The sequence below is a fragment of the Ictidomys tridecemlineatus genome, chromosome 7, assembly GCF_052094955.1.
Source record: "Ictidomys tridecemlineatus isolate mIctTri1 chromosome 7, mIctTri1.hap1, whole genome shotgun sequence".
In the NCBI taxonomy this organism is placed as follows: domain Eukaryota; kingdom Metazoa; phylum Chordata; class Mammalia; order Rodentia; family Sciuridae; genus Ictidomys; species Ictidomys tridecemlineatus.
In genome coordinates this window covers 59,953,788-59,981,348 of record NC_135483.1, presented here as the reverse complement: position 1 = coordinate 59,981,348, position 27,561 = coordinate 59,953,788, and the positions used below count along the sequence as shown (strand labels likewise).

The 27,561-nt window shown below is 36.4% G+C and overlaps 1 protein-coding gene across 15 annotated transcripts in view; it reads right to left on the bottom strand.

Moving 5' to 3' along the window:
- Positions 1-27,561, bottom strand: part of Ncoa2 (nuclear receptor coactivator 2) — a 259,997-nt gene that overhangs the window by 81,012 nt on the left and 151,424 nt on the right. For 13 of the 15 annotated variants that reach the window (XM_078017044.1, XM_078017042.1, XM_078017041.1 and 10 more), the window contains 2 exons: positions 11,816-11,920; positions 8,759-8,931 (listed from right to left, as the gene is read on the bottom strand). In XM_078017044.1, the coding sequence (XP_077873170.1) occupies positions 8,759-8,931; positions 11,816-11,901 (259 nt within the window). In that variant the 5' untranslated portion in view covers positions 11,902-11,920. Of the gene's footprint in view, positions 1-8,758; positions 8,932-11,815; positions 11,921-13,211; positions 13,237-14,967; positions 15,265-27,561 lie in introns of those variants that run through there. The other 2 variants (XM_078017045.1, XM_078017047.1) reach the window with 2 other exon arrangements.

Genomic DNA, 27,561 nt, shown 5'->3' with positions numbered 1-27,561 from the left:
TTGTGCATGCGAGGCAAGCACTCTACCAACTGAGCTATATCCCCAGCCCCCTGTTAATATTTTAATCTTATAGCAAGGCCCAGTTCAAACTGTCCTTTAGAAGTCGGCACCAGTTCCTCCCCACAAAAAAAACTATTATTTATTAAGAATGTACTTTTAATCCGGTTGATTCCCAAGTATTTTTTTTTTTTTTGAGGATATTGTGAATGGGGTGTTGTTCCTCATTTCTGTTTCAGAAGTTTTGTCGCTGATATACAAAAATGCCTTTGATTTATGCGTGTTGATTTTATATCCTGCCACTTTGCTGAATTCATTTATTAGTTCTAGTAGTTTCATTGTAGACCCTTTTGGGTCTTCTAGGTATAGAATCATAGAGGTGAAAGATTTATACAATGAAAACTACAGAACCCTAAAGAGAGAAATAGAAGATCTTAGAAGATGGAAAAATATACCCTGTTCATGGATAGGCAGAACTAACATCATCAAAATGGTGATATTACCAAAAGTTCTCTATAGGTTTAATGCAATGCCAATCAAAATCCCAATGGCATTTCTTGTAGAAATAGATAAAGCGATCATAAATTCATATGGAAAAATAAAAGACCCAGAATAGCAAAAGCAACTCTAAGCAGGAAGTGTGAAATCAGGCAGCATAGCGATACCAGATTTCAAACTGTACTACAGAGCAATAGTAACAAAAACAGCATGGTACTGGTACCAAAACAGGTGGGTGGACCAATGGTACAGAACAGAGGACACAGAAACCAATCCACAACATTACAACTATCTTATATTTGATAAAGGGGCTAAAAGCATGCAATGGAGGAAGGAGAGCATCTTCAACAAATGATGCTGGAAATCCATATGCAACAAAATGAAACTGAATCCCCTTCTCTCGCCATGCACAAAAGTTAACTCAAAATGGATCAAGGAGCTTGATATCAAATCAGAGACTCTGCGTCTGATAGAAGAAAAAGTTGGCTCCAATCTACATATTGTGGGGTCGGGCTCCAAATTCCTAAATAGGATACCCATAGCACAAGAGTTAATAACAAGAATCAACAAATGGGACTTACTTAAACTAAAAAGTTTTTTTCTCAGCAAGAGAAACAATAAGAGAGTTAAATAGGGAGCCTACATCATGGGAACAAATTTTTACTCCTCACACTTCAGATAGAGCCCTAATATCCAGAGTATACAAAGAACTCAAAAAATTAAACAATAAGATAACAAATAACCCTATCAACAAATGGGCCAAGGACCTGAACAGACACTTCTCAGAGGAGGACATACAATCATCAACAAGTACATGAAAAAATGCTCACCATCTCTAGCAGTCAAGGAAATGCAAATCAAAACCACCCTAAGATACCATCTCACTCCAGTAAGATTGGCAGCCATTATGAAGTCAAACAATAACAAGTGCTGGAGAGGATGTGGGGAAAAGGGTACTCTTGTACATTGCTGGTGGGACTGCAAATTGGTGCGGCCAATTTGGAAAGCAGTATGGAGATTCCTGGGAAAGCTGGGAATGGAACCACCATTTGACCCAGCTATTGCCCTTCTTGGACTATTCCCTGAAGACTTTAAAAGAGCGTACTACAGGGATACTGCCACATTGATGTTCATAGCAGCACAATTCACAATAGCTAGACTGTGGAACCAACCCAGATGCCCTTCAATAGATGAATGGATAAAAAAAATGTGGCATTTATACACAATGGAGTATTGCGCAGCACTAAAAAATAACAAAATCATCGAATTTGCAGGGAAATGGATGGCATTAGAGCAGATTATGCTAAGTGAAGCTAGCCAATCCCTAAAAAAAAAAAAATGCCAAATGTCTTCTTTGATATAATGAGAGCAACTAAGAACAGAGCAGGGAGGAAGAGCAGGAGGAAAAGATTAACATTAAACAGAGACCTGAGGTGGGAGGGAAAGGGAGAGAAAAGGGAAATTGCATGGAAATGGAAGGAGACCCTCATTGTTATACAAAATTACATATAAGAGGTTGTGAGGGGAATGGGAAAAAAAACAAGGAGAGAAATGAATTACAGTAGATGGGGTAGAGAGAGAAGATGGGATGGGAAGGGAGGGGGCATAGTAGAGGATAGGAAAGGTAGCAGAATACAACAGTCACTAATATGGCATTATGTAAAGATGTGGATGTGTAACCTATGTGATTTTGCAATCTGTATTTGGGGTAAAAATGGGAGTTCATAACCCACTTGAATCTAATGTATGAAATATGATATTTCAAGAGCTTTATGTTTTGAATAACCAATAAAAAAGGATATATTAAATGACTTATATCCTTTTCACCTGAAAGCTGTTCAACAATAATGACAACAACAAAACTCCCAAAACACCTTCCATGTAATTTAATGAAATAAAATAATGAAGGGACTCCAAGGAGAAAAGACAATAGGAATTCTATCCCTGCTCACTGACTTTAATGATTCTATTAATAATGTGAACCAAAAATGAACTAAGTCCAGCTCAGTAGAAAAATATTTTATCTCATTAAAAATTACAATATCAAGTATAGACTGCTGAACCTAAATTTATTATCAAAGAAATAAAATTTAATTTCCAGATGCATGAAACATAAACATAAACATAGAACAGCTTTAGATCTTCAAGTAAACTAGGGCCAGATTCTTTCCTACTTGAAGATGAAGTCAAAACTATCAAGACTCTTGCCCTTTTTAGTTCCCCTTAAAGTAAAATTCTTATAAATGTCCCCAGGTGATGTGGTCTAGCAGGAAGCCGACACAAAAGTCCAGTGGTAACAGATCTGGTGGGAAGGGTTCAGAAGTGGTTACAAGAAGTGACACGCTTCTGATTTTTCTGACTAAACAGTTTTGACAGCTTCTACTAATATCTGTATTAAAATGAAAAGACTGTAAGAATATGAAGCTTAAAGTTAACAGAAAATACCCCAAAATTGTTATGATGTCCTCAGAAAGAAAATCTAGATTAAATGATACCTTCAAGTGATGATGTCAGAAACAATGATAAGAGTAATAAAAATGCTGTTAATTAAATCTTTCAATGTGCCAAGCACTAGGTGTAGCTCTTTATAAATATTATCAAACATCATCGTCACAAGACAACTTTGTGAAGTGGGTATACCCCTTTAACAGATTTGGAAATAAAGGCTCAGAGAAGTTAACAAACTTGCACATGGCTTGAGGAAGAGAGATAGCAGGTTCATCACTAATCTTATACCTTCTAGTTGATGACTCGTCCTTCACTGTAAGATTTTTATCACATGGAACATATAAGCCTATGAGCCACAACCCCAGCCCCACCTCCATGCATGGCTATTTAATGTTAAAATGTTAGAAGTTAATTATTAACATTTTTGCCTTTACTTTATTAATTCTAGACTGACGGCTAACAAAAGAATAAATCAAGCCCTGAGTTGCTTGTGTACCAGTTCCTATGGTGGGAATATTTTTATGAGACTTAGGAATATACACATAACAGGCAAGATCAACGATATATTCCAAACATATAAATGCAAAACACAAATAGTTTCTAGAACATAGATAAAGGTAAAATACAGTTTTAGATTTCCTTAGCTTTGTTTTATATAATTCAATTATAAGTCTATATGATTACTAATAATGGCTGTGCTTAACAATTGGCTTGAACATTTTTGAGAATTCAATAACTGGCTCTCCTTGTTGACTCCACCATATCAATAGCCTCCCTCCCCCCTTAAAATGCTTCTTTATTTTTTGATGCTATCTTCAATATTAGGGCAAATTCACATGCATATGAAGCAATAGAGAATCCTACTATTCTCATATCAGCACTATAAACCAAAATTACATAATTTAAATAATCATAACTATATCACTTAAATGATCTTGCAGGTTGCCAGCTCCAGTCAGTAACTTCTCCCTCAATCTAGCTTATACCAACCCAGGTTTTGTAATACATTTTCATTTCTGTTGTTCACTAATAAAGCTGCCTTAACAACAACAACAAAAAGTTTGAAACCAATTCTCTCTCTTTTGGGGCAGATTGAACCCAGAGGCATTCTACAACCAAGCTACTTCCTTAGGCCCTTTTCAAAATTTTTTGAGACAGTTTCACTAAGTTGTCAAGGCTAGCCTTGAACTTACGTTCCTCTTGTCTCAGCCTGCTGAGTAGCTAAAATTACAGGCATGTGCCACCATGCCCAGCTCTGATTTTCCATTAACTGATAAATTCTCTATTCAAATACACTGTATCAAAAGTGGACTTAAATGGAGAAGCAAAAGATTTTCAAATAATAACACTCATCTTAATAGATCAAGGTGGGTTTAATGAAACACATATGGAGGCAGAGCACTTCGATACCAGAGTTCAGAATCCCAGGGCCAGAAAGAGCCTAGGAGCCATCATCACCCCAAGGTCTGTAGGGATGTGAGGGGAGGGATGTGGGTAGATCCTTCAAGGTGAGACTTACACAGGCTCATCCTGAGTGAAACACTAAGCTTGTGGAAGAATCACAGTCAGCTTGAGGTTACCCTTCCAGGAAGGCTCCCAGAGACTTTCTTTTCCTTCTCTACCTCTTCCTGGAGCTCTCCATCGACCATATCCAACAAGAGAAAAGGTGATGAAGATCCATTGACATAATTCCTGAAAGTCAGCCTCCCAAAGCCAAAGGCAAGAGGACAAAGGTGGAAAGACACAAATGGAAAATGTCCAGCAAAGAATCTAGGAAATCAACATCTTTGACCTGGATGTAAACTTGGTTCAGACAGCTCAACAGTTTAGCTACAGGACCTCAGCAAAAATGAGAACACTGAAGTTCACAGGACCTTTTCCAGCTGTGTGTGGGAGAACACAAAACTGACTTCACTTACAAATTATTCACTTTTCAAAGCAAATACGTACATAAAATTTTCTTTTTCGGTCAGTTATAAAGAATATTAACACCAAGAGCAGAATCAAAAACTCATTCGAATTATTTTAGGAAAAAGAGAAAGTTGTGGCTACTTTGGGCTAACAGAGGAGGTATTACTTTAAACACAACAGTAACAATGTATTCATTTTAAAACTTCCCCAATTTTTAAAGTCATTTTACATTTCAATTTTATTTTTCTAGGAGAACAGGAATCACCATGTGTTTTCTACACAAATGGTAAAGTTTCCAACTAAAGAGAATGAAATTGAGCACAGTAATCCAAAATTAAATCACTTATATTTTTCATACTTTTTATAATTCTTCTGTGGAATGGAAGCAGTATCAGTCTTTCTAATTAAGAGTAAAAAGAATATTTGCTGTCTAAGACTGCTGTTTCTAAGTTATAGAAGACGAAAGTTTTAAATGTTTATAATTATCATAGCAATAAAAATAAGCATCACATTTTAACATCAAAAGGCTGCTGTGAAGCTGGGTGTGAAGGCACACATGCCTATAACCTCAGTGACTTGGGAGGTTGAGGCAGAAGAATCACAAGTTTGAGGCCAGCCTCAGCAACTTAGTGAGACCCTGTCTTAAAATAAAAAATAAAAGAGCATTGTGGGTATAGCTCGGTGGTAAAGTGCCTCTGGGGTGGGGGTGGGGGTGGGGGTGGGGGTAGGAGGCTGCTGCAATGGCTGAAATGCAGACTCTGGAGCCAGACTTCCTGGATTCCATCCTTGTCCTGCTTAGGGAATGTGACTCTGCCAAGACACTAGTTAACTACCCTTGTCTCAGTTTCCTCACCTGGAAAGGGGGAAAACAACATAACTCTTCTGTGGCATGTTTTGAATGAAAAATAGGTTACCAAATCTAAGTACTTTCAAAAGTGCCTGGCACACAGTAAGAACTATTTAAGTCTTCTGTGGCATTAAAAAATTCCCAAAGAGATTTTAGCTAGTCATAACAGAAGGTCTAGCTTAATTACTAAGTTCCTAACTTAGTTAATAACTAAGGACCTATGAACGCTGGCCAATGGAAAACCACCAACATGAATGGAATTCCGTATTTAAGTGATCACACTAGTCGCATCAAACTCTTGTGTGTACTTGCTCTGTTTCCACAAGGTCCACTGAAACATGCATGCTCGTGTGGGCTGGTATCTACTATGATCATTAATTTAAACAGCTGGTATTTTCACCTCCCAATTCTTGTCCTTTAGGCCATTCTAAAAATACCCTTTTCCTCTCTCCTCTTCCATAAAGCATATGGAGAGCTGAGGGGCAGCTGATGAGGGAAAGATGGTTGGCTGATGTGTATAGCTTCTGATACTATAGGGGTTCCATGATGATGAGTCCTGCCTTGCTTGTTTTTCAGTACTTTTTTAGTATGGCACCTCATGCACACCAGCTTAACTCCTTAGGATGCAGACTTAGTATGGAATGGGCATGTTCTCCTGAACTCCCAAATTAATTTTATTCAGGCTGATAAGTGCAACTGAAATCAGTTAAGTTTGGATAATGATGAAAAGATGATAGTTGCATTTTACTTATACTAATTGTTAGAGAAAGCAGTTGCAGGTAGGGACAGGGGAGACCCAGAGTGAGAAGGAAGGGCTTAGGCCTGATTCAGTAGTTGCCCTTGGACCTTGGTTGAATGTCAGAGGTATGCATGGGCTGGGCAGAGTTCTCTGGCTGCAGAAAAATTTTACTTTCTTCAAATGGCTCTGGAGAAAGAATTTTAATAACCATCCTTCAACATTTTCCCTTTTGCTTTCTACCTGAAGGAAGGGTTAACTGTCTGAAGATTTTAATAAAGGTGAAGAAATAAAGGATAGTTTTTCTTCCTTAATATGGAACTGAACATTTACTACGATAGGTATACAACTCATAATTTCTTCAGCAGCCATGTGACCTAGGTGTGCTCAATTCTCTGTGAGTAGATTGTTTCAGAGAAAGAAAATAATTTGCCCAGATTCAAAAAGCTCCTAAGTGGTACCAGAACCCATACTCACCTTCTGTTTTAATATGATTCTGCCTTTTTTTTAAACAATTTATTATACCAGGAATATTTTTAAACTATCCGAATACTTGAGAATTCAAAAGTCTATTTGTGCATTTCAATTTTTTTTTGTTTGGTATTTAACTTTTGCTTCCCCTTTCAAAACATGCTGCTTTTCAAATTAGCAGAAGCATTATTGGAAGAATACGCCGTGACAGGGTGTTTATTATTGCTGCTTCTTGGGTGGTTATGGCATGCAGCCTTATTATTAACACTGCAGTTAAGGCATGGCACAGGACCAGCATGACACATCTCAACATGTTTTATGGTTTGAAGGGGGAATTACCAAGCTTTTGCAAAACTTTAAAAACTTGCATAAGACTTTTGTAGTGGTTAAAAAAACATATATGATTGTTTTAAAACATGAAAGTGCTACCTAACATGCAGTTTTCACAAAATTGAATCATTCAAAATTCTTAGAAACCTGAAACAAGCAGCTTAAGGATTTCTCTACTGCAATGACATTAGCAACTAGAAACAGGAAACTTCAACCAATCATCTCTCCCAGGAGTTCTAGGAATGTTACTCTATCTACATGCTGACACAAAAAATGAAGATGGTATAAAACTGAGGTTAAAAGTAAGGTTTGGTAACTAGTGAACCCTAAAAGGGAAAAAGAAAGAGGAGATGAAAAGACGGGCATTGAAACAAGAATCCTCTTGGATGTTGAGCACTATGTATAATTTTGATGGAGGAACCAGAAAATAAAGGTTGATTTTCAGAGTGGACTGGTATGAGTTGTATATGCTATATGTATACGTTAAAGTTCTTAGAAGATAAAACAAATATAGTTCTATTTAAAACTTACCTCATACCCAGCACTGCAAAAAAAAAAAAAATGCTATGATGATAATATACTAACAGTTAGCAAGATTTTATGATCGATCAGGAGCAAATGTAGTTTGAAGCTCCTATATCTATATGTAAAGACAAACTATTTTTCTAAAATCTGCCTTTTCAAATATTATATAAAAGGTAGATTAAAAAATATGACCTCGAAGAGGATGCATTCAAAAACAATACAAGAGATGATAATCTCCCTGGCCCTGAAGGAAAGGAGCATATGGATACTTCAGAGCACATATTAGTTCTGAGCACCAAGACACTGCTCATACATGCCTGAGATTTATTTTTGGCACCACAAAGTCAAAAGTGTTTTCAAAATATTATTTTCTTAATTTTTTTTTCTGTAGGCAAAAATATCAAAGAAGAGAAGCATAAAATTATCTCAGAAAAAAAGAAAACCACAGGAAGAAAGCTGTCACGTTCTGGGTTTCGACTTCACAAAAGAATTTTTACTGGAGATTAGAGCCTTTCGAATCTCTTGTCATTCAGGATATGAAATTCTAATCCAGTGGCATGGCCAGTTGAGACTCAGACTTAATCAAATATGCTGACTAGCTGAAACAGGAGGTGGTTCACTTCCTTACTTCTGGTTTCCATCTCAAACTGGCTTCTTACTTGCAAATTATGACAGTCACTTACTGTGCAAGCTATGAAAACTTCAAGTGGGGGAGGAGAACCAGTGGGCCCCCCTAATTGAATTTACTATATGAAGCGTTAGATCACCCTGACTCACCTCAGTCTCCCCTGTCTTTAGGGAATGGTTGAATTTTACATAAAGCCTATTTATAAACCATGGCAAGTGATACTTGCATTCATCTTATACTGTGACATCATTTCCTCATCAATAATTTAAGCATAAGAAATGGATGAAAGGGACTCTGAACGGACTTCTCACACATAGAAAAACAGAAACCAACTCTACTCTCTAAGATATTAATTCAGTCCTCTTACCTTGCTCTTTGATCTGACGAATTTGCTTCACAGTTTCTTTTAAGATTGCACATTTGTCAGGTTTGAAGTTAAAGTTGTCTATATCATTAAAATTTGCAAAAATCAGCTCTGCAAGTTCTTCTATGTATTTATTTTCCTGTTCACGATTACGTTTCTCAGTGTTCCTTTTGGGGCTAAAAAGAAGGAACATATTTTAGTTTAATTATATGAAAAGATAAACACAATAAGCTAGTTTTAATAAAACATAGCAAACAAGAGTTACCTATATAAACACAGAAGCACTTTAGGAGGGGAAAAACCAATTTGTCCTAAAATCTTGCATATTTTAAAAAATTCAAACTTATACCAGTTTGTAATTATACATTTATTACTTATGTGATTATTTGTTCAATGTGTTCAACCTCTCCCACTGTACTATCAGCTTCAACATGACAAGATTCTCCATGATTTTGTTTACTATAGTGCTTAACACAGTGTTTCATACCAGTTGGACTCCAATTTATTGGCAAATAAATAAAGGAATGTTTTTAAAAAAAGTAAAAGAGGTTAGATTTATAAATATTTGAAATTAAGATTAGTAAAAGAAGAAAGGCAAGTTAAACTAGTTAAAATTACAAATACATTTCAATGATTGTTGGTAAAACATAAATAATGAAAACAAATCTTCATGGTTTCGAACTTTTTTAGGACGATAGCAATCAAATCCAGTAGCCCTTTAAAGATAATTCCAAAAGTCACAATACAGCTCGAAACAAAAGCGAAACTGACCTAGGATATTTGTTAACTGTCCAAGCTGAATGACATGCAAAATACAAACAACCCGTCTGAGTTCAGCTAAAGTTTTAAAAAGTTAATGGAAGGGACAAAATCTTCTATTTGAATCTGACAAAACTGCCAACTCAAATGTTTCTTTTGATAATAACAATGTATAATTATTTTCTTAAGTGTCATGGGAGGTGCAATAAATGCATTCAAAACAATACAATAAGGAAGAGAAGCCAGGTGTTTAATATATAGCAGATTTCTGTATTTTTACATATTACACTAACTTTAAATATTTGTAAAATATGTCCATGTATTTGTCTCCAACAGTTTTATTTTTATTAAACAATACACCTAAGATTTAACATAATTTCTTCATTTTGTAGCAGCTATATGATTTATCTGGATCACCAAGTTAAGTTACCTGAAAAGATGATTTTTCCCCCCAAGTCTCAATTTTACACCATTTTATTAAGTGCAGTGAAAGATGGGGTGGCTGAAGGCTTAGAAGAGCCTAGTTCCCATTTTGGCCCCTCTGCCTTCCTCTGGTACCCCCCAATTCACCCATACTACCCCCACATTGCACAGGATAATAAATAAATGACGAATAGGTGAGAAAGGGAAACTGGATTACAAAGAGCCCTGAGAGCGCACCGGGCAGAGGCTCAGAGACAAGTATACCCAACCATAGCACCAGCTCAGCATGGCATCGGGTAGGCAACAGCCTGTTACCAGGAACAATTTCCATTTATCAAACTGCCTCCCTAGGTAGGATTCCTGCGTATTAAATGCAGTCTGACAGCCAGAAAGTTGTGGTTTACCAGGAAGCACTAGAAAATCTACAGGCAGCACCCAGCAGCCTGGGCTGGGATGTGGAGATAGGCTTGTTTTGTTTGGCAACCAGAGTGGGAGAGAAGGGAATATAAAACACTCCTCTTGTTTCCTTCTTGATGACTTTTCCTAGCCCTCTTCCCTACTGTCTATCTGATTCTCTCATTTTCTCTCTCTCTCTCTCTCTCTCTCTCTCTCTCTCTCTATATATATATATATATATATATATATATATATATATATTAAACTGGCTCTTAGATAAAAAAAAAGAAAGAAAGAAAACGGCCTTTTCTAAGAGAGAATTTTTTTTTATATATTAATTTTTAGTTTTCGGCGGACACAACATCTTTGTTTGTATGTGGTGCTGAGGATTGAACCTGGGCTGCACGCAAGCCAGGTGAGCACGCTACCATTTGAGCCACATCCCCAGCCCTGAAAAGGCTGTTTTTTTCATTTAACTTTTAATATTTTATTGGACTAAAAAGTCTCTCTTCTACCTTTCTTCCCTCTTTTTCAAGTTCTCATCCACCAAAATGGATAATAACTATATTGCCTGATTATCCTACAACAAGATAAATAATAGATGCTTTTTATTCCTTTTTTGTACATATGGTGGTATGCTCCATCAACACTTTCTAAACCTGTTATTTCTATGTCACAATATTCTTAAGAGATCGTTTTTGTATTAACCCATAGAATGTTCTCATTCTTCATCATCACTGTATTGTGTTCCAGGTTACAGATGTACCACAGCTGTTTAAAGTTCTCTCCATTCAGTTTTTGCCTAATCTTTTATAATTATAAACAATGTTGTTATGAGTAACCACAAATGTACACTTGGATATGTGAAAGCACATCCTAGAACAATTCCTAGAAGTGGAACTGCTAGTTCAAAGAGGATATGCATTTATAATTTCAATACTGCCAAATTACCCTACATGGAGGTTCTAACAATATATACTTCCAACCAAAATATATAAAATAAAACTTGCTTTAAGTTATTTAGTTGTTTTGTTTTTCACTGAAGGTCCACAATCTTTATTTTTAACTCAAAAGAAAATGGATTTCAGCAAACAAATAAGAACCCAGTATAACATGAAGAATAAACCTTTTTACTACAGGATCTACTGGTTACAATATTCTATGATCTAGCAGAAAAGAAAATATGAAAAACTCAAGATTATAGAATGAACTGGTTATTTAGAGTCAAATACACAGGGGACATCAGAAGTATATAGCTTTCCTTTTTCTTATAAAGAATAAAATCTTTAACTGATTAGCATATTCAAAATAAAAGCTAAAACATTTAAAAGTTTAACTGTTAAGGAAGAAAATTAAATACTATATTTGAATTTGGTCTAAAATTGATACTAAAATAACAAAGAAAAATGCAAAGCTGTAACATAAAATACCAATCCCTCACCATCCCACCCCCGCCCCAAACCCCCCCAGCAAGAATCTAACCTGGGTCCAAGCTGGTCAGGACATTCCTTGCGCTTTCTTGTCTCTGCCCTGGATGGGTCAGAGGTATTTTCTCCCATCCCACTCATCTTGAACACATATCAGCAACTAAAATTAAAAAGACAGATAAAGAGTTGATGATAAAGTACCTGATGATTTTGCCAACAGTTAAAGAACTCTGACTTTAATAAGAAATTTGACAACACTGATCAACACATTGTTTTGATATACGTGCATGTTTTTTCTAATGAAATGTCTGATATATTTTTTTTAACCTTGCTTAAAGCAAATGGAAGGATTAATATTTAAACATTTAAGAAACAAACCAGCCTACCTCCTTGGGTCCAAACTCTTCAAACAGGAGTTGGATTTCAACAGCACCATGAGCTACAACCTGCTAGCTCTGGGACTGGGCCACTGAGAGAGTTTCAGGGGCTCTCTTGCACCATGTGGAAATGACAGGTGTTGTAAGTAAGGGGCTCCTCCCAGTCTCTGTTTTGGGTTAGCCAATGTGAAGTCTATGCTGCAATAGCTCACCCATGACAGACAGCCCGAGGACGCAGCAGTGCTACAACACTTGATTAAAGGATTCCAAGTTTAGCCAGGTAGATCTGACACCCTTGTGGTGGCCCTGAGTTCCTACCCCTCAAATGGAGGCTCTTCCTGCCTCCCTAAGAAGCTGATGTGCAGGTTTCTCCTGCTGCCACAGCATCACTGCTCCTCTGTTGGTGTCCTCTCTCCAGGGCAGCTGGCCTCCCTCCCTGCACACTGCTGGGTGGCTTCCTCTCTCACATCCTGCTGCTGAAGACTTTCCTCTCCTCAGCTGGTTCTAGCTGCTATCACCTAAGGTCTTCAGGCACTCCAAAATCAGGGGAACTACTGCCTCTGAGGGAGCATGTGGAACTTTTTTCATAATAAGAGAATAATTGTGCTCACAATGGTCATTGCTAACAGAACCAAAATACTACTGGGAGCACATAAGAACGAGGGAGTGACATGAAGATGAAGAACCAAAAAAGCCAGAGAGACTAATAAAGTATGAATACAGCAAAAAAGACCTCAAGGTGCTTAATAATTGTTTGGAAAGGAAAAAAAAACAAATGCAGCCCCAAAATACTAGTCACCATTTAAAAAAATCTTTCCTAGAAATCCCATTTGATACTATTTCTCCTTCCTCTGTCCCCAGGCTTCTAAATAATCTTTGTTCTCCTTTAGTTTTTATAGTAGCTTTTCTTCCTTTCTAGGTCAGAAAAAGTTGGAGAGAAAGCCAAGTCAGTGGAAAACCAAGAACTTAAGGGAGACACCAGAGAGCAATGGGCCCATCAAGAGCAAGGACAAAGAGCAAGGCAGGCTAAGGAAAGCAGTATCTGACATCCATCATGGTATCACCACCACGTACCAATTAAATTGCTCAACTGCTTCCTTCTGTGGAGTCTGAGTTGTCCAGTCTCACTGCAACTGTTTCTTCTGGCCACTGTTCTGATCCAAGAGGACAGTAGAGCCAATAGTTTTATTTAAAAGAGTCATGTGTAAGTAGAATGAAGAAACAGCCTATCAGCTGAGGAAGGTTGAGCCAATCACACAATTCAGGAGGTCACATGGAGGATACAATTTGAAAGCTAAGCCTGAGCTTCCTGCTGGAGGGAGTAATGTAACCAAGTCCCAAGGTCCTGTTTTGTGCTCACATTTTTGGCCTGATAATAAGTATAATCTGTATTTAGTTACTATTAATTTAATATTTACTATGTAACCCAGCAAATTACAGATTCAAAGACAGATTATGAGAGGTAGTATTGCAGAGAGGCCAAGGGCCAGTATCCATGTCTGAGCTTCACCACTTGGTCAGCTGTATGACCTTGACAAGTTACTTCACCCTTCATGCTGAACGACCTCGTCTGTGAAATGGAGATAGTCATTAGCATCTACAGCACAGGCTACCAGGTGGATTAGTAAATGTCAAAACTGGGAGTTATATACAGGCTTATAGAACTCCTACTCTTAACTAATGTTACAGCAAAGAGCCCCCTTATGGAATCAGCTGTTCTTCATCTATCACAGAGGCACAGGCCAGGTCAGGGAAGAAACAAATTCTGCCTTGTATAGGCTTCTGCGCTTGACTCTGTTCCTTTTATCTAAACATCATTCATTCATTCAACAAAGACTACTTTGCCACTGTAAATGAGATTCAGTGCCATAAGAAACATAAACAGTAATGTGGCTCTCAAGAAGACAGGCAGACAGGAGAGATAAATTTGTATATAGGAAACACTTCAATAAGGACAAATATATATTATACATTTGACTTGCACTCCTCTTTTCTGTGAGATCTGAGAAAAGAGAGCTGAACTGGCTGTTAAAGAGGAAGTAAGGAGCCTAGCCTGAGGACAGCATATGATTCTAAATAGGTGGGTTGGAGCCAGGCCACTGCAGGAGGTTTGCAGGTACAGAAAAGAAAAAACCTGAATGAATATCAGAGCCCTTCTCAGATGATACCCTATAAACATTCCATTTTTCAGTACTACTTTCTGAAACACAGTTCCCATAGTTTCACTCATGAGCATATGGGAAAAAACATTACATACCCAACCTAAGTAAGCTTTCAACAAATAACCTAGGTAAATTTCACCCTGGAAGCAGCTTTCTATATGACATTAAAATATAATCTTTAATATTTAGCATAATGTCCCCTATAGTAGGTATAAGTAAAAATTTTTACTGATGAAAATAGCTATTTTTCCCCCCAGAGTATCATCAGGTATATTAGAAAAGTACAGTACTACCAGAAAGATCAGAAAGCTTTTCAATGGACAATTAAAATAAGTGACTATTTTACTTAGTTATTTGTACTCAGTTTAGGGGTTGAACATTAGTATCAGCATCACGTACTTAAAATTTCCCCACAATATGTTAATAATGGTGACAATGCATGAGGAGACAGCACTGACGCATTCAGCACAGGGTCTAGAGATGAGGAGAGCAGCAGAAGTGAGGGTTCTCCAGTCTTAGTAGAGCCATTTCAGCACACCATCTTTGTTTGGCTTGTTCCTTCCCAAAGTTAGTTTATAACCACTCACTCTGGAGTTTTAAAACATCACTAATTTACTCTTGAAGTAAGTTACTTAAGCCAAGTTTCTCTTTTCATTATGTGATGGTACCTTAAACACATTTCCTCAAAATCTTCAAGGCTTCTGCTTTATGAACATGATGGCTTTTTAATTTTTCTGTGTCTGCCCCATATGTCCTCTTTTCTGCACATTTTCTCTGGGCTGTATGTCCTCAGTAGATATTTCCAAACAACCCTAATACCACTAAAGGGAAAAAAGGTGGGTGGGAGAGGGCAAGGCCCAGAGGACTTGGCCAAGTCAAGGAAAGGAGAGTCCCCTGCAGGGCCCCATCAGGTTGAGGACTTGCCAACATCACAGGGATGGCCCATCTGAATCCCTGCCAGTCACCTAGGGAAAACAAAAAGAAGACAGAGCTGAGAGAAGAGGAGGGAAAAAAAAGAAAAAAGAAAAAAAAGAAGAGGAAAGAAAGAAGGGGGTGGGGGAAGGAGGAAGGGAGAGAATTTAAGGTAGGGGCATGGAAGGGAGGAAGGTGGTAAGAGGGTGACAGGCAGCCAGTGGTAGCTGCTGTCCTGGAGCAGACACGTGGATTTATGACTTGCTCTTCAGTGAGTGAACCAAATAAATAACAGTGAGCCTCATTAATGAGGTGCTCTAGGAGAAGAACTGTGGCGCTCTCATTCAGATGACTATCTGATATTTTTAACACCCTGTGTGAGGCTTGGCTGGCAGTGAGTGTCAGCATTTCACTTGTAGTATGTGGCGAGGGCTGGTGAGTTCATTTTTTTCCCCACAACTCAAAATACTGGGTAAGGCAGCAGCAACACAGGTAGACAGACAGAGGTCAGATAGAAAAGTGATTTCCTTTTAGACTTACTCACAGAAAAATATCAAAAGTTAAATAATCTAAATGGAGAGAAGAGTATTAATGCATGTTTTGTAAATCAAAGTTAAAAATTAATTGTCAATGAAAAAGTAGAAGATGGAAAATACTGCAGTGCAGCACTTAAGGTTTAAAATTTTATTTTGTAGCCAGCCCTAAATGAACAGTTCCTTAAGGGTTCTGTATGTTTTCAATATTCACATGAAATTAAAATTCTTGAACATGTCACTCTCAGTTCTCAAACTGTTCAATGTAAATCAAAAACTGAAAATGATACCAGTTAACTCTTGGGCTGATGATAATTACAGTCATTGAAAGCAAACCAGTTTCTACCAGATGTTGGGAGTTGTGAAGGACAAAACTGGAAAAGAAGTTTCTCTTTGTCCATGCTTGTTATCTATAACCACACAATATCCCTACTGAAACTTTACTGTGACAGTACATCCTCCTTCTTATCCTTTGATATCAACTTGTAGGAACTAGATTATAGAGGAAAGTGCTACAGCCACAAGATTCACCAAGTTTTATTTTTTAAAAAGTAACAATATTCTGGAAGGGGTGAACAACGCCACTCAAATTCTTAGCTAAGGACAGAGAGCAAAAAAAAAAAAAGTCAAATCCTAATGTGGTTTGAAAGTACATTCTTCTTTCATAGAACTCATCCATATAACTTATAAGGTAACACAGCTACTGCTTGCTAAACAGCTTCACAACCATTAAAGCTAGTTAATCATCCAGAATTCATGTAAACGATAATGTGTATTTTATCTTTTATCAGTGTAGGCCATCTTCCAAACAACATCTGTAAAACTGTCAGATTTATTATATGCTGCACAAATTCACTTAAAGGATCATACAGTTGCTGAAATCCACACATAATAAAGTGATTGAACATCAGATCTGTTGCTAGTTCTAAGAAGTATCTGCAAAAAGTCAGGTACTCTCTCAGAGTCCTTACTTTGAGATGATAGATACAATGAAATTTATATGGAAACAAAACACAAAGAGCTGCTTAAACAACTTCTCTTATTAACACCTCCATGAGGAGTACCTACCTGTTAAATCATCTAGTCTAGCTCTTGAGGAGAGCAGAAAGCCCCTACAGCTTCCAAGGCCTTCCAGGTTGTGGGTGTGTGCATGTGCCCACGCTGGGAATGGAACCAAAGGTCTCCCACAGCCTAGACAAGCGCTCGCCCACTGAACTACATTCCTAATCCTCCTCCTCCTTTTTTCTGAATTCTCTTTCCGAAAGATATATGAAATCATCATGTAATGTGTCAACTGATTCTACACAAACTTTTAAGACCAAGAAATGCTCAAGCAATATAAAAATATACATAAATCACCACTTAAATTCTTCTCCATTTCTGTTCTACTAAACTATAAAAGGATAATCTTCCAGAGAGCTATAATTGCTCAGATGCCCTCCTTAAAGCTAAAGGTACATTCTGTACTGATTTACCAAAGAATGAAAACATTAGCTCATTCTAAACTCCAGTTTTTCCCTCAAAGTATACTGTGTTCTGGGGGGATCCCTTTATTATACAAAAACAAATTTCTGGGCCAGTCTCTGATAAGTCTAAAGAAACATTGTATCTAATGCTTCAATAAACAGAATGTGCTTTTCAGCTGTGGATTCCTGAGAAAAGTAGAAAACAGTGGGCCAAACCTTGGGAGCTGGTCAGATGACCAATTGATGGAGGAGATGACCAATTGATGGAGGAGAGGAAACACCTCCTTCCAAATAGTGTTAATTGGCTAAAATTACCCAAAGCAAACATTATTTTGGCAAGACCCAAGTTTTGGCAACAGTTAAATAAATACTCTATGCAGACTATGCAAGGATATATTTTTGAGGCATACAAAGAAAGAAGCATCATATGTGCAAATAAAATAAGTAGAACTATGTAGATTTACTAAACAGAGGAATGAGAGCACATGGAAAAAAAAATCCAACTTTTTCTTCCTGCTGGCAAACAAGTAATACATTGAACACAGTGACAGAGGGTACTACATAACATTTCAAGATATTTTAGTTGGCAAAATGGTATAATATTTTCCCCAAAGCATTATTACTCTTTTTACTAGATCATAAGAACACTTTTAATTTTCTTTATATAACACTATGGCACTTCTTGGTTTTCACATTATAGAATTTTAATTTATCTCACATCATACAGTCTGTATTATAGGCAAACTACAGTCTGTACCTACAGTTTTACTCATAAAACTTCACACTAATTCATACACTGACAACAGTCAGCATGCAAAGCTAAAGACTCACTGCAAATAAATCCAGAATAAAAGACATCTTATTTGGAAACAAAAGTTCAATACAACTTTCTAGTTTACTGCAATATACTGTACATTTGACTTTTGAAATAACTGCAATAAATGCCAGACACAAACTCCTCTCATTAGGACATGATTTTCAATAGTAAAATACTAGCAGTTTACAGTAGGGTACAGGATTAAAGAAAACAATATATCCTGCAACTACAGCTACTCTCCAAGTAAAATGGCTTTAGCACCTACCTTCTGCATGCTGTATCCTAGTCCACAGAACAGTAATAACAGTGTATAAACAAATGTTTAAGCTAAAAATTCCTTTCTTCTCAATATGCTCTGCTCTTAGATTTACTTTTGTATAATGGCCTCAAAGTGGTATATTAGACAGTAACTAGAAGACAAATTCCATTTTCTGACTGAAAGCCAATAATACTCATGAATTTTTTAGCTGAAAGACACTTCAAGATGCCATTGGGAAGACTGTAATAAACACATTAGGCTGTAAATGGGCAGCAGCAGCTCTTTAACACATGCTGCAATAATCAAATAAATGGCTAACTTCATGTTCACTGGTGACACAAATATTTTGCTGTAACATTTTCATCATCTACATTTCTCTTAAAGGAGGAGGAAAAACTCTCTTAAAGACTTGTCAGAAAAATTCAGTGTAGAGTAGCAGAGAGCTGTTCTATACCCTTTACCAACGGGGAAAATGTCTAGTCTGACATCAGTGGCCTGAGATGGTTTCTACTTTCTGAATTCTCATAGACTAAGTTCCTTAACATAGCCAGCCTCTGGGCTGCTTATATATTCAAGGATGTCAGCTGGTGCTAATATGGCCAGGAATAGCAGAACTAGGTTTTAATAAGGCCTCAGATGAGAAAACATCACAGAAAGAAGTTGCATTCCTCCCATAATGTAACGTTTTCCTTCCCTTTCCAGCAGGGTATACTTAGTCTCTATTTAGTATTCTGAAAACCAGTTTTCACTGAAGGCTTAAGCATTCTGGGAAGCAGGCAAACAAGAAAATAATGTAGTATTTGTGTTTGATTTTCATAACTTATTCAGATTAAAATTATTTTTTTTTCTGGTCTTTTTTTCCTTTCTTTTCTTTTTTGGTGGTGGTGGTGCTGGAATTCTAGGACTTTTCTATGCTGAACAAGCATTCTACCACAGAGATATACCCTCAGCCTGTAATTATCTTTCTTTATTCTGAAACCCATCTTAAATTTCTTTGAGATGAAAAATTCCTGAACAGATAAATGAGTCCTCTCCGATATGTTTTCTTTTGTTGTTTTTCTGGCTAACATGTACTGAAAACTTATGAGTTAGGCACTCTGTACATATCTCCTGCATAAAACCCCATCTTGAAGATATATTAAGGTACGTGTGTGTATACATAGAGACACGTATCTATGTCTATCTATCTATCTTACACATCATTTAACCTCTCTGACCTGTTTCCATAGAATTTACCTAAGTCACAGAAAATAAATAATAGGTCAGGATTCAAATTCAGGTTTAATTAAAAAAAACTATCACTTGCTGAGTGCTTAGTATGTTGTCAGGCATACCCTACATATTTTGCATATATAAACTTATAATAACATGATTAGAACTATTTTACAGATGAAGAAATTGAGGTACAGAAGAGAGAATTTAATTTGACCAAGGCCACATGGAAGTTTTAGTTTGCTTTTATAAGCAAATCCAAACAGTTCCTCAATTCTTAACCACTGTAATGTGGGTACTGAAGGTTCCTATTCAGTACTCTTAATACTTTCACTGAGAGAGAAATTTATAAACTTGAGTTTAATTACCTAAATCAGTATATTTATATTTTTTCCCTATGGTCCTGGGGATTGAACCCAGAGCCTTGTGCAGGCTAAGGAAGTACTTTACCACTGAGTTACATCCCCTGCCTCAGAAATCAGTATATTCTACTTTAACTTAGTAAATAGTGGCTACATAATTTGAAAGATTTTTTTTTGTTTTTCTAAAAATGTTCCAATATCATTGTAAAATGCAAAATGATTCTTTCTATAAAAGACATACACATTTCAGAATCACCCGTCCATTCCTCCAATAAATAATTAATGCTTCAGGTACTGTTGTAGACATTGGGGACAGAGCCATGACACAACATACAAAAGTCCCTATCCTCCTGAAGCTCACATTCCAGTGCAGAAAGGAAACCATGCCTCAACTAATGAGCAATTATTCCCTGAAGACAAAGGAAATATTGTTATTACTGAATTCAGTATGAAGTTAATGAAATAAAACCAGCTAAGAATTTTCTCTGGCACACCAAGAATGCTCAGTTTCATTCTAAGCAGTTAAAAAAAAAATCCTTATTTGACATAACCAGAAAGAGTAATTGGTTGATTTAAAAATTTAGTTATGAAGAATAATTATAGAAAATGATATATACTATTTTAATTAATAATTTCATTTTAACACTCAACATGAAAGTTTAGGTATTAGTCTTCATTGGAATTTCAGTGCTTATCTTGCATAATATTGTCCCATAATTAAGACAATATTATTTCCAATTTTTATTAAAATAAACCTAGGACTTATAGACACATAAATGTTCTTAAAAGTTCTTTTAAGTCTGGGTTTCCATTCTTGTTTCCTCAGCTTATTATGAATGTGCTGCATATATCCACTTAGTAGCAAGTTTTGTCCATTTCATATTGAACCCAATTTCATAGAAATCAATGTATATTTTCAAATGCATGTAACAGGTTACATAATATTTAATTAAATTATGCAATTAGAATAACAGGTATAACTGGCATAAACTGATTTGGATACAATCTAGCTCTTGGTAGCACACCTGGCTGCAGAAATATGGGGTATACTGGAGTTGCCCACCAGCCTGATGGCTGCATCAGGTCTTGGTTTATAGAAGAGAATGCAAATCATGGGGATATTCCATGCTATGAGTCCAACAGAGACTGATCAAGAAAATCAAAATTCACACAGAGTTCAACTGAGGGCAGAGGTCATCAGCCCTTCAACAAATATTACTGGAATCTATTATGTGCCAAGCACAGTTCTTTGATTTAAGAAATACAGCAATGAACAAAACAGACCAAGTCCATGACTCTTAGGTTCCAAGTGAAAAGCTGGTAGTCGAGGGATCATAAAATAAATACAATATTTACTATATCAGATAGTGATTAAAGCTATAGATACAGCTTCTTTCTTGATAAATAAGGTAGGATTAAGACAAGTTTAAAATAGAAAGGGGTGAACTTGGGCATGGTAGCACACATCTGTAATCCCAGCAGCTCAGAACACTGAGACAGGAGGACTGCAAATTCAAAGCCAGCCTCAAGCAACCTAGCAAGACTCTGACTCAGTGGTTAAGCACCTCTGGGGTTCAATCCCCGTTAAGCCCCCTCCCCATCATCCACAAAAAGGAGTTAAGGGGAATTTTCACATAGTCCTCTCTGATGGGTGACAACTGAGCAATCTTTCTAAGAAAACTAAGAGTCACAATTTATTATGTAACCAATAAAGCAAAACATATGACTTCTCGCATGTAGAAGAAGAAGAAAAAGGAAAATACAAAATCAAAGGAAGACTAGTAGAGGAAAGGGACAAAGGGGTAGGAGACAGGGAGGGAGGAAGGGGAATGTGGGAGAGTGATATTGACCAAATAGTATTGTTATATTATGTGCATGTACAAATGTGCAACAATAATCCCATCAGTATGTACGACTATATGTACCAGAAAAAAAAAATGAGGGGAAAAAGTAAAACATAAGAAAAGTTGTACAACGGCACAGCTAAGAATACATCCTCTGGTATCAACTTTGGTTTGGAATCCCTGGAATACCAAAACTTCATTATATGACCTGAAGAAGTTATTTAACTAACCTCATCGGATCTCAATTTCTTCATTTGTAAAACTGGAAAAATAATAAGATATAGAGGCTGTTGAGAGTAGGAAATATAAAGGAGTCTGGCACATACTAAGGGCTTATTTAATTAAATATATATTATTTGAATTTAATAGTATGTGGATATTTATGAAATAATCTAAGCTGTTGGTGAAAACAGTTGGAGAGGAAAATTATACCAAAAAAAAGAAAAGTTACCAAAGTATTAGCAGTTAAATTATTTTGATGAGGACTATGAATGTAATTAAAAATTTATTATTTCCCAAATTTCTTTTCATTAATACATCAGAGTTTTATGAGTGTACAGTAAGAAAAAAGAAAGACAGGAGTGGGAGAAGGAGGAAAGGAAGGAAAGAGAGAAAACTGGCTGTGCTGTTGGTAAAAACAAAGTCCTCTCAAATCAAAGAGAGATTCTTATAAAACCAGCTCTTTAAGATGCAAATTATAAGTATGTATATTGCTTTCATACAGATTTTCTAGAAGAACCCTGAAAAGGTGAACTTATTGTACTCTAAGTTGCATAAAGACTGCCCGAAGTGAGTGAAAAAAAGAGATCATTTTACTGATGAGATTTAGCAACAAAATTTGAGGTATAAATTATTTCCTTTGGTCAATCAAGGGCTATTTCTATAGTAATTTCCAAACCCCCATAAGTATATAATAACTGTATACTTATAACTATATCTTAATTTACATTTCTCCAAATTTATCCTAAATTCTTCCTTAACAGAAAGTCAGAAACTGATAGTTGAGACTCTTTACTATATCCTATGCTCTTTAACTTTATGAACTTTTTCATGTTTCCTCCCATATGTGACTCTTTTAGAGCAAGAGCTTTTCAGCAAAAGTTACAAAAATACCTTACTTACTGTCATGAATAACTGATGGTTCCCAGGCTCTTGTTCTGAGCCCACCATGGAATATTACAATTAAAATGACACTTCTTCTGAATCAGGGCATCCTCCTAGCACCCACCTTCCTCATCAGGGGGCCGAGTGCAGTGCCAGGGGCCGCTGGCCTACACTGCTGTCTCCCACCCAGTCATTGATGGGACTCAGTTCTTCTTCCTTTACTCCATTGCACTCACTCAACTCTCACATTTTCTTTAGAGTTCTTTATCTCTAATTAACAGGAGAAGAAATTAGAGCCAAAACTTTTAAGCATGTTGCAGGGGAAAAGTATAAGACCTAAATTAAGGGCCTTAAAGTTAGAGGAAAAAAGAAAATATATAGTTATAGCTCTTTTGGTAGTATAAATTACATTTCCTTACTAGGGTAAAACACATGCAAGAACTATTATTTTTTAAATATGCTTTCAATGTTCTCTGTTCTCTACCATTCTTCTATACAAGTGGAAAATGAAGATGGAGGGAAAAACTGGTTTGGGAAGACCTCTGGTTCATCTTCTCACCACACAAATTCTTAGACGTATTTTTTGTCAAGTTTTATGATAAATCTAAGCAGTATTTGCTCTGAGGTAATGGCTGTTATTAAAAAGAAAAAGAGTGGGGTGCAAGCTGCATGCCTGTAATCTCAGCGACTTGGAAGGAGGCTGAGGCAGGAGGATAGTCAAGTTTGGGGCCAGCCTCAGCAACCTTAGTGAAGCCCTGTCTAAAAATTTTAAAAAGGATTGGGGCTGTGCTCTAGCTCAGTGATAGAGTGCCTCTGGGTTCAATCTCCATTACTACCACCAATAATAATAATAATGATAATTATCATTATCATTATTATTATTTTAAACGGCAGCTCTGGATCAATAGAGTCCTGTTCATCTCCAATCCCAAATCAACTAAGCACTTTTATTTGTAACTAACACAACCCTACAGAAAAATCTGAGAATTACTTGAATTTAAAAAGTTATCTATAAGAATTAATTATTTGAGGGGCTGGGGTTGTGGCTCAGTGGTAGAGTGCTTGCCTACTATGTGTGATGCACTGGGTTCAACTCTCAGCACCACATACAAATAAATAAAATAAAGGTCCATCAACAACTAAAAAAATTTAAAAAAAAGAATTTATTATTTGAAAAGAAATTTTAAATTACTTTCATATCTGAAAACGTGAGCTGAATCGATAAATTAAACATTTATTTTTCTTTCTCAAAGGTAAGATTTTAGTAATCATCAAAACTAACCGTAATGTGAAGTTTATGAGAGACTTGTATTTCAGCTTAAGTTTCAAACCTGGAACACAAATAGTTGTCTGCAGAAGCATAATTATATTGCTATCATTAGGACTTCCAACAGAGCTCAGTTCTAACTTCAAAGTAAGAGGCCAGAGAGCCCTCCAGTTTGAGGAAACTTTGTGAAATATACATAGTAGCCAAGAAAAGCTAGAAATGCAGGGTTTTTTTCCCTTTGTGGAATAAAATTATAACTAGACTCAAGATTGATAGTTTCTAATTACCCTTTGGGTAGTTAGTACAAATTTAAACCCAAATGAGCTTGAAGTATACTACAATAATAAATTGATGGGCTAATAAGAGCAGTCTAGAATAGGCATTAAAAAGATTAAACAAACTTCTCTGCTTTTATAATGTGTTGCTTTCCACCTTTGTTTTTAAAAATTTATTAATCTTAAAATGTTTTTGCACTAAAAGAACAAAGAACACTTGTTTTGTAAAGCCTACATCTTGTTTGGCCATATCTTGCAAGTATTAAACACACAATGAAAATTCAAATAAATTAAGATAATTGCTTGACACCACAGAGATAGTTGACAGTATTATATTCCTTATGTCTGGTACCAAAATCAAAGGGATCAGAATTCATTAAGCTGTGACTGAAACTTTGGTTTCAACTGGATTAAAATGATGTAGAGAAAACTAATCCAGGTCTCAGAGGCCTAATGACTCATTATAGATGTGTTCATAAGCACACATGTATAATTTCTTTAGTTTGGTGTTTTCTTTTTAAGTTAATATTTCAGAACCAAGAGCAGTGACTATTACTTAGGGCAAAAAAAAAAAAACATTTGGATGATTAAGTTTAAGAAGGTTAAGTTTATAATTCATACAGGTCTCCTTTTGATATTAAAATATAACTTAAATTGCAGGCTTTTAACTTAAAATCTATTTTCATTTATTTCCTTCTGATGTTCAATTCAACTGTCCTGATAATTATAGAGTAACTGCTAAGGGCAAATTACTGTGCTCCGTGGACACTGCACTACAATCACTGAGTAAGAAACAGAACTCAATATCAAGAAATGGAAAATGTAGGAAGGGAATACAAGTAGAGAACTAACCAACGTGGAAGATAGTATACATGACAAGTACAAAATGCTAATGGGGAGAATTACTTCTTGTTGCAGGGGGACTTGGCAAAGGTTTTATGAATGCCTGGGCTGGGTTCTAGAGAACAGATAGAATTCTCCGAAGTGAAGATGGGGTGGTGGTGAGCATGTACAAGATGACTTCAGGACCCCAAGGGGTGGGCATTTGAGAAAAGAAAGGCTGGGCTAGAAGTGCTACAATAAGTGTGTGGTTAGCATGGTCATGGGACCTGAAGATGGGAGAGTCTAAATTCTTTGGCCCACATTGCCACCAGGCCTTGGTTGGTGCTGTAGCACCCTACCCAAACCAGAGCAGCCCTAGAATTGTGCTTCTCAAAGTGTCACCTAGGGGCTGTCAGTGATTGATGCCTTCTGGCTCTAGACCAGCTCCCTGAATGAGAGAGAGAGATCTAGGCTGGGCCGGGCCCTCTGCCTGTCAAGCTGGCCCTGCAATGCTGACTCCATGAAGCTGAAGAGCAACTGCCCCAAACTTCAGAGAGTGATTTTCCTGTCCCACCCCAGTGACCTGATATCGGATTAACTCGTAGTTATCATTTTTATCTGTGAGGGAGAATAAAAGGAAAGAAAAAGCAGTGGGCATTTTTATTCATTCAATTCAATTTAGTTACCAGGTTATCTGGTTAAGAACTTACTTTGCAAAGCTTGAAAACCTTAAAAGCTAGAACTAGTAGTAGTAGTTTCTGTTAGTTTAATAAGCTGTAAGCACAATGAAAAGTTTTCAGCTAGAGATGGTAAAATCACAGTTATGTTAGAGAGAATAGCATGGCAGTGGCATAAAGACATTTCTGGCAGTGTGGGAAGGAGAGGCTAAAGGACAGCTGATAGGAGGTTGCAAAAAGCCACATATGGTATGATTGCATTTATATGAAATGTCTAGAATAAGCAAATCCATAGAAATGGAAAGTAGATTAGTGGTTACCAGGGGCTGGGGCGGAGCAGGGGGTGGTTGGGGAAATGGAGAGTGACTGCTAATGAGTACAGGGTTTCTTTTTGGGTTGATGAAAACGTTCTGAAATTAGATAATGATGATGGTTGTACAATGTGAATAAACTAAGTACCACTGAATGTATACTTTGTAAGGCTAAATTTTATGTTATGTGGATTTAAAGTCAAAAAAGCTATTATTAAAGATAAACAACCCAAAACCTCCAGAAAATAACAACAAAAACCATAAGCAATAAAGCTTGATGCTGATAACCTTGCTAAACTATGCAACAGGGAAATGGACAGTCTGCATGTATCTAGAACACAATTCCAAGCAAGAAGCACCTCTCTAATAACATTCATCCCAAATGAATCTTCCTTCTTATTTTTGAGAAAGAGATTAGAATATGAATTTAATTTCTTTTTTTTTTTTCCTTTTTGTGGTAATGGGGATTTAACCCAGTATATCTCAGTCTTTTTTTTTTTTTTTCCCCCTGAAACACAGTCTCTGTAAGTTGCTGCAGCTGGTCTTGAACTTGCTATCCTCCTGCCTTGGTTTTTTGAGTTGCTGGGATTGCAGGCATGTGCCACGAGGCCTAGCCAAGAATTCAAAATTTTTTTTTTTTAGAGGTTTTTGTCTAATAAAAGTAACACATGCCTCTAGTAGACAGTTTAGAAAATACAAAACTTTATAAAGACTAAAACAGCACATATTTTTACTACAGAGAGAATCATTAGGTAATGATTTTTAAAAAAATTTTCCACTTAATATTTTTAAATGTATGTGCATGTATAATTTAAGTACAAATTACATATAATTTTATAACTGGTTCTTTTGTGTTTTCTTAATGTTAGCTACTACATTTTTTTCATGGCATTAAATGTCTATAGGTTTGGGGTTGTGGCTCAGTGGTAGAACACTTGCCTAGCATGTATGAGGCACTGGGCTTGATCCTCAGCACCACATAAAAATAAATAAATAAAAATAAAGTTACTGATGTTCTTATGACAACATGCTAATATTAAACTTATAGTTAACAGTGTTAAAAAGTCTTTATAAACACATTTTTTAATAGTTTGATAATATCCCAACATATGAATATAGCACAAAATATTTAAAGAATTTTCAATATGTAACAGATTGTTCCACTTTTTTGCTACTATAAATAATACTGCAATAAATATTGTTTATTAAAACTCAATCCACATTTCTGACTATTTATCTACAATAGTCTTAGAAATGTAACTTCCAGGTCAAAGAGTGTAACCATATTTAAGTCTATCCATATACACTGTCAAATTATTTTCCAAGAAGGTTGTATTAATTTACAACCCCCTTGGCAGGAGTTCTCCCTCACAATTAATAGTAATAGGTTCTCTAATTTTA